This window comes from Zeus faber (assembly GCF_960531495.2).
Source record: "Zeus faber genome assembly, chromosome: 9".
NCBI lineage: Eukaryota > Metazoa > Chordata > Actinopteri > Zeiformes > Zeidae > Zeus > Zeus faber.
In genome coordinates, this window is record NC_137197.1 from 1352387 (window position 1) to 1359273 (window position 6887).

At 47.2% G+C, this 6887-nt stretch overlaps 1 protein-coding gene across 2 annotated transcripts in view; it reads left to right on the top strand.

Annotated features, from left to right (window-relative positions):
- LOC307235156 (arf-GAP with coiled-coil, ANK repeat and PH domain-containing protein 2-like) overlaps nt 1–3480 on the top strand; it is a 25390-nt gene extending 21910 nt beyond the window's left edge. Inside the window, exons 15-17 of one of the 2 annotated variants that reach the window (XM_080007151.1) lie at nt 1959–2081; nt 2792–2866; nt 3099–3141. In XM_080007151.1, the coding sequence (XP_079863277.1) occupies nt 1959–2014 (56 nt within the window). In that variant the 3' untranslated portion in view covers nt 2015–2081; nt 2792–2866; nt 3099–3141. Of the gene's footprint in view, nt 1–1958; nt 2082–2791; nt 2867–3098 lie in introns of both variants that reach the window. The other variant, XM_080007152.1, reaches the window with a different exon arrangement.
- The last annotated feature ends 3407 nt before the right edge of the window (nt 3481–6887 follow it).

Consider the following 6887-nt stretch of genomic DNA (forward strand, 5'->3'; position numbering starts at 1 on the left):
TGCATCAGTTAACCGGAGCGCAGGCGACCGCAGGGGGCGGCGCCACAATCGCCGTGTGTGTGTGTGTGTGTGTGTGTGTGTGTGGGTGTGTGTGTGGGTGGGTGGGTGGGTGTGTGTGTGTGTGTGTGTGTAAGATGTCCACCGGTGAGTGTACATGACTTATCCCCACTGGTACTGGTGTAGAAGGTCGGTATTATGTTGCGGTGCCTCCAGGCAACGCAAGGGGCCCCATAGCCCCCCGAACTCCACAGCCCCGTGGACAACCCCCAGCTGCAGGAGATCATCGGGTACCTCGCCCTGCGGCCACGGAAGACTCCCGGGCCCCCAGAGAAGCCAGAGGGCTGTGGAGCAACTCCCGCGCCCAGCCCGAGGAGCATGACCAAGTCCCAGGGAGCACGAGGAGACCCTGCGCCCCAGGGGCGCACACATACAACCAACCCCCGGGCGCAGGCACAAGACGCAGCCGCCGGCACAGAACCCGGGCCACGGGCGCAAGGCACAGACTGTGGGCCCAGATCACGGCCCCACGGTGACAGACCGACACCCCGCCCGAGCTGCCCGCCCCACCGCAGCCGACCAGGCGCCCCTCCTGTCTCGCAGACCCTGGTTCAATGGAGTGTTGTTCGGAGTAGGATTGGTATGCCAATGCGTGTGTGGTCGAAGCTAATGTGAGTGGGATTCAAATTTTGGGATGGACGAGAAGCATGCTTGGGCAGGAGCGTGACAGGCAAGATGGCAGCTGCCCGACGCATCCCCACCCACATAGCCTGCACCCCGCCATCCCGCAAGCCCTCGGTCTATTGTGTGGTGTATGTGCTGAGTATGAGCTTTGGCACTGGGAGAGATAGGCGAGTCGCGACCGGATCGATCCAGGGGCGCAGCAGGCCAGGGAGCAACCACGCAGAGCAACTCTTCCCGACCACCCCCTCGCCATGAGTCATGCACAGAAAATAATCTGAAGGAGTCTACGAGTCGTTTCCCGTTGCCCCGTGCCCCGCCCCCACGCTGTTTTACTTGTTTTATTTGGAGGAACGGGGCACGGAGAGCCGTGTTCCATTCACACATATCAAAATATATTTATCATTCCCCTTATTTATAATGCCTCAGTGAAATGTTATCCCTGTGCATTTTGTAAGATTCTGTTTTATCCTGTTGTTGTGATGCACACTGACTGGAAGAAAATACAAAAATGACTCTTCGACTTGAAGAACCTCAGTCAACTGACGGGTCCCCGACAGTTGATTAGACTTGTCCACTTTCAGGGGGCAGCCCGAGGATTATGCTGCTTCTGGTACTTCATTCGCCTTTAGAAGGACATGTTCTTACTGATGATCGGATATTAAAAAAAGATCGGAAATTGATCAAGTAAAACTTAAATTCGCAACACGTTCATTTTCTGCAATCGTACTGTTACCAGAGACACTGCTGTTACCGCCATCTCCGACAAGCGGATGTGATAAGACCAGTTTTCTGGTTTTGTCACGTGATGTTCCACATAAAGCTGATAACAGAACTTGTGGCTGAGCGGGACACGTCCAGCAGGACCAACTGATGTGTTGGAAAGGTGGCGTCTTATGACAGAGCCGGGTTGTAAGTCATGGAGCTCTTCAGTACGACACTTTCTACTGCCAAGGCTTGTCTCACGAGGCTGCACGCTGGATTTGACGCACCTCACCTGTCTACTAAAGTCAAAGTGTCTCAGTATGTATGTATACTTCATTAACCCCTCGAGGGCAAATGGGTTCTCTGGATTTTACCCACCCTAGTATCCGACGTCCTCATCTTGACCGCTGCATCAGCGGCAGTGTCTAACCCTGACATGCACCTCTTTAGGGGTGGGGTAAACTGGAGCACTCGGACGAAACCCACGTCAACATGGGGAGAACATGCAGACTGTGTGGAGCAACCATGCCACCATCATACTTTTGACTATGTAGTGGATATGCTTTTCTTTACAGTTGCAGAGTTTGAAAGATGCTACGGCTGTATGCCACCCCATGGCGTCGAGCAGTGACGATGAGGCAGACAGCTTGGACATTGCAGAGGAACCTGTTTTGACAAGATCGGCTACTGATCTTGAGGTAAGTGAGGCAACTGAGGCAAGTGTCCCAATTTGATGTTTAAGTCTCTTCATTGGTGTTTTCAGCATATGGCGAGCAAAAAACCCAAATCAATGACTGTGCTTTTTGTAAAGGTGGCTGGAAATTTGCAGAGTTCAGGTCATTTTTAATTGTGATGTGTATCATTACCATGGTAATAAATTGACATATTCTGTTTTGAATCCAAATGTATTAATATTTTTAACATCCGTATCCGGGTTGATTGCATCACGTCTAATCTCAAGCTAGTCAACTGCACCTCCTCTGAAGAGGAATCCTGTGAAGAGGAAAGTCAAGTTCCTTTGGAACAAAAGTTGGACATTGAGAGAGACTGTGTGATTTCACCACCAAGACCTTTATATTTCTAGTCTTTTCACTATTAATATAAATCTTACGTCATTCCCTAGTTGCACCTTTCTTGCCTGCCTACAAATAAATAAATAAAGAGACGATTCGTGGAGCTTTTTGTCCCCGATTTTTTCTGGGACACCCAGATATAGGGTGCATAGCAAATATGGTGGAGTCTGAACAGGGCATTAGTCCACTCAGTAGAGACTCCTACACCCAAACCCGTTTCAGTTATTAAGGTTTGTCACAAGTGCTTGTAAAATGTACACAACACATTATTTAATCGTTAAGCAGTTGTTTTTGTCCTCCATTTTAACTTGAGCAAATTTTCTTTACTTGTTTAGAATTCTGGAAAGTGTTCAGTCTGATGACAGTGATGAAGAATCCGTGCCAAGGTTTAGAAGAACAAAAGAATACTGGTAACACTCAATATTTTATGTTCATTTTGAGTAAAATAACTGGAACAATATTGTTAAAGCTTGATGCCTTTCTACTGATCACTGAGTGTGGTGAGTCTGAATGGGATAGTTTGAGCAGCCACACCTGACCTGGATCTAGGTGATTGGGTCAGGGTGGCTGCATACCAGTTGCTCTGTGGTTGGGATAATGAGCTGCAGGATAAAACCCCCATCCACACACTCACTCACTCAGGAGGCCCTGGAGCTACCAGCGGGTCAACGGGCGGCCCCAGCACCAACCCTATCCGACTGGCAGCAGCAGCACCCAGGGGTCCGGCGGAGGACCGGGGGAGAAGCAGCCTCAGCGATCGCCATGGGTAACAGTCTGCAGCTAGCTCCTCTGCCCAGCAGCCACCTCTGGGACCATCCAGCAGCCCAGCAGCCAAGCCACCCCTCCAAGCAGCCCCCGCGACAGCCAAGTCCGACCACGCAGTCACCAGCCAGCGCTGCAGCCCGAGGCTGCACACTCCAGAAGGGAGGAGGGGGCAGTCTGTCGTCGCCCTGGTGGAAGGACACCAGTCGACCGTGCTGCTCCGGGGACCCAGGTCCACTGGAAGGGGACCTGTTAATTTTTTTTGGACATTTGTTTGTATAAGGTATGGGAACCCTGTTTCAGAGTCCAGTGTTTTTATCATTTAAGGTATAGTAACCTTGTGTGAATTTTTTTATTTATTTTTGTTTTCTGCTTGGTGGTGGGGGGGGGGGTAGGCTTCGGTCAGGTATTCTTCCTGGCCTCAGTTTGGTGTTGGGGGTATGTGGTGTGGATGGGATGGTTTGAGCAGCCACACCTGACCTGGATCTAGGTGATGGGGTCAGGGTGGCTGCATACCTGTTGCTCATTGGTTGGGCTAACGAGCAACAGGTTAAAACCCCCAACCACACACTCAAGAGAGGAGCCCTGTCATGACATGTTCTATCTGCTCCTGGCTAAATCCACCTAGCCTTATCTCTACAATAAACTGATGTCTACAACCAATCGTTATCTGTGTCTCTGTGCTGGAGGGCCTAAAGAATGGCACTTGTGTGGTAGGAGAAACGGCCACAATCACACTTTTACACTTTTTAGGTAAATGAGACTGTTCCATCTAGAACGGATGAACCTTTTGATTCCTCTGGCAGTGGTGAATAATATATCCCAAAACTACCGAGGGTAGCTCAGATACCAGCATTGAATTGCCACTCCACAATTCAAAAGTTGCGCTGCTTCACTTCTGAACACTGACTGGAGTCCAAGAGATAGAAGATTCCTTACAGCACCACCGAAGATAGAGGGAGGGCCCCATTGTTGCCCCCGGTTACGATAAAAAAAGGCATCAAGATTGTACGACAAAACAATATAGCTAGTTCTGTCAGCAGGGTGTTAAAAGAAACTAGGGGGGCATTTACAGTGAAAACACAGTAATAAAGCAGAGGTGTTAGAAGCCTTTGGTTATCCCAAAAATTTGAAAGCGTGGCGATTGCACGTAGAACATCTGCAGCACAAAGGTAACTTTGAGCACAAGCGATAGGTGTTGAAAACGGGCAAAGGGAATCTGGTTCCCTGCAAACAGCCAAGAGTGGAGACTAAAGGCAGGGAGTTTGTCCACTGTCAAGGGCTGTTTGCAAGAAAAGCGTTGTGGAGGCATGTGGAGATTTGCATTTTTTAACCAAATAACTGCAACCAATCCTGGGAAAAAAAATATCTGTCTCTCTGTGCCTTCATGCACCGGCTCCATCTTCCGTCAGTTGTGAGATGTGAAAACTACTGAGCCCCGTGAAACTACAGTAGACCCAGTTCAGTTGCAATCAGATGATCCGTGCATCATGGAGCTGGGGCAACGTCTGTATAACAAGCTTGGCAATGATATTGCCAAGCATGAATATATTCAGCAGAATATGAGAGCTTGGTAGACTCCTACTTGGCGCAAGAGAAGTCACAGCTAGGGGAGGGCCTAACCCTAACCCAGACAAAGAGTCGGAACTTCCAACTTGATGCAAAAGGTCGAGGCTGTGAAACACGTTGCCTTCACAGGCCTGTAACGGATACATACAAGTGTCCTTCACTTGGAACTTGGACGCAATTTGATAAACATTCCGGAAGTTGTTGAAAGTACTGCACTTGTGAAAGGTGGCGATAACGCAGCGAGAGAGGTGAGAAAGTTCCAGAAGGTCTATGACGCGGTCTATGGTTTCAGCTGCAGCTTTTTAAACGCTGGAGGAATCCAAGTGCAACCCTCCTCTTATGAAACATGTGAATCTGCTGCTTTTATATCCAGATGAAGAAGAGCAGCAATACCACGAAGCCTCGTCGCTTAAGTCCTCTGCCCAGAATTGGTTGAATTTGGCAAAGGTCACTGTGACGCAAGTCATCCTATTTAACCGTCCCCGAGGAACCACGTCTCTAAAATGCCGGTCTGCGTTTATCTTGATTGACAAATCGGATCCGCATGAAGATAACAATGAAACTCTCTCCGTTGGAACGGAACGTCAATGATGTCAACATTTCCAAAGGATGGAAAAGAGGGAGAGGAAAACGAGGCAGGAAAGGTCCTGTGCTTCTCACCCCAGAGATGAAATCACTCAACCTCCTCATGGAAAAACAAGATGAATGCAGAGTCCTGAAGGAAAAGGCTCCGACGGCATCCACCATCCATCCAGAAACACGGTGCTCTACCAACGTGAGAAAACAAATGGAAGCAAAGTGCAACGTGCTCAATCCGTCCAATACAGAGTTGGGTGAGTTGGTGGACGTGCCGGGCCATGACATTCCAGCTTAAAGGCGGTTCTACCGTCTGCTGTCTGAGGGAACCCTTCAACTCACCAAAATAAGACAAATCCTCCTGACGTTCGAGAAAGGACTTCCAGAACCAGCAGAATGAGTTCAAGCGGGAGAACCTGGATGAGCTCAACATTGATCCAGATGGTAACATTTGCCAAATTTTGTTTTTCCATTTTTTTTAACCAGGTTCCCATTGAGATCCAGGATCTCTCTTGCAATATTAAGTGTTGCCAATATTAATGACGATGATTCCCTTGTTCATTTTTGTCCCACACCAATCCTTCAAAACATAATTCAGCATCTACTGTCGGTATGAAAAGATGCAACAGTTCTTTAGCGTGATGAAGACTCAGTGTGATGAAGACTTAGTGTAGAAAGATATGTTTATATCTTTGTATGTTTATATGTTTATATCTTTGTATGTTTATATGTTTATATCTTTGTATGTTTATATGTTTATATCTTTGTATGTTTATATGTTTATATCTTTGTATGTTTATATGTTTGTTTGTATGTTTGTATGTTTGTGTGCTTGGATGTTTCAGAGCTGTGGCGACGTGCAGCAGCTCCAGTTAACCTCCAGATCCATGGATGGAGTCGCTCCATTTGAAACATGTCCACGTCCTTGGTTGAAATCTGAACGTGAAGATCCGTGCGGCCACAACGCCTCCAGTAACTGGATCAACTGAACTGTTTCATGTAAAATGAGTTTCTCAAATGTCGAGATTTGTTTTCAAAGAATAAATAAATGACACAAAGCAGATGTTTAAATGGAAGACGGCTGGGAATGATTAAAAACATTATTAAACCTTATCCATTCAAGTTGTTTTGAAACATTTTCTCTTGACAGCAAACGTTGATAAACGATTGCAATTGCAACGTCAAGATGGTCGAGAGAAGATGAACTTTCAAATCTGTTTTTATTCTTTCACTATTATTTTATTCCTTTTGCGAACATTTGAGGAAGCTTCATGTTGCACAAGATCCTGTTTCTACCTGAGTTCATCAACACAAGCGTCGTCCTCCTGTGTCTGTTTGTGTTTGTGTGTTTGTGTTTGTGTGTGTGTTTGTGTGTTTGTGTTTGTGTTTGTGTGTTTGTGTTTGTGTTTGTGTGTGTGTTTGTGTGTTTGTGTTTGTGTGTGTGTTTGTGTGTTTGTGTTTGTGTGTGTGTGTTTGTGTTTGTGTTTGTGTTTGTGTTTGTGTGTGTTTGTGTTTGTGTGTGTG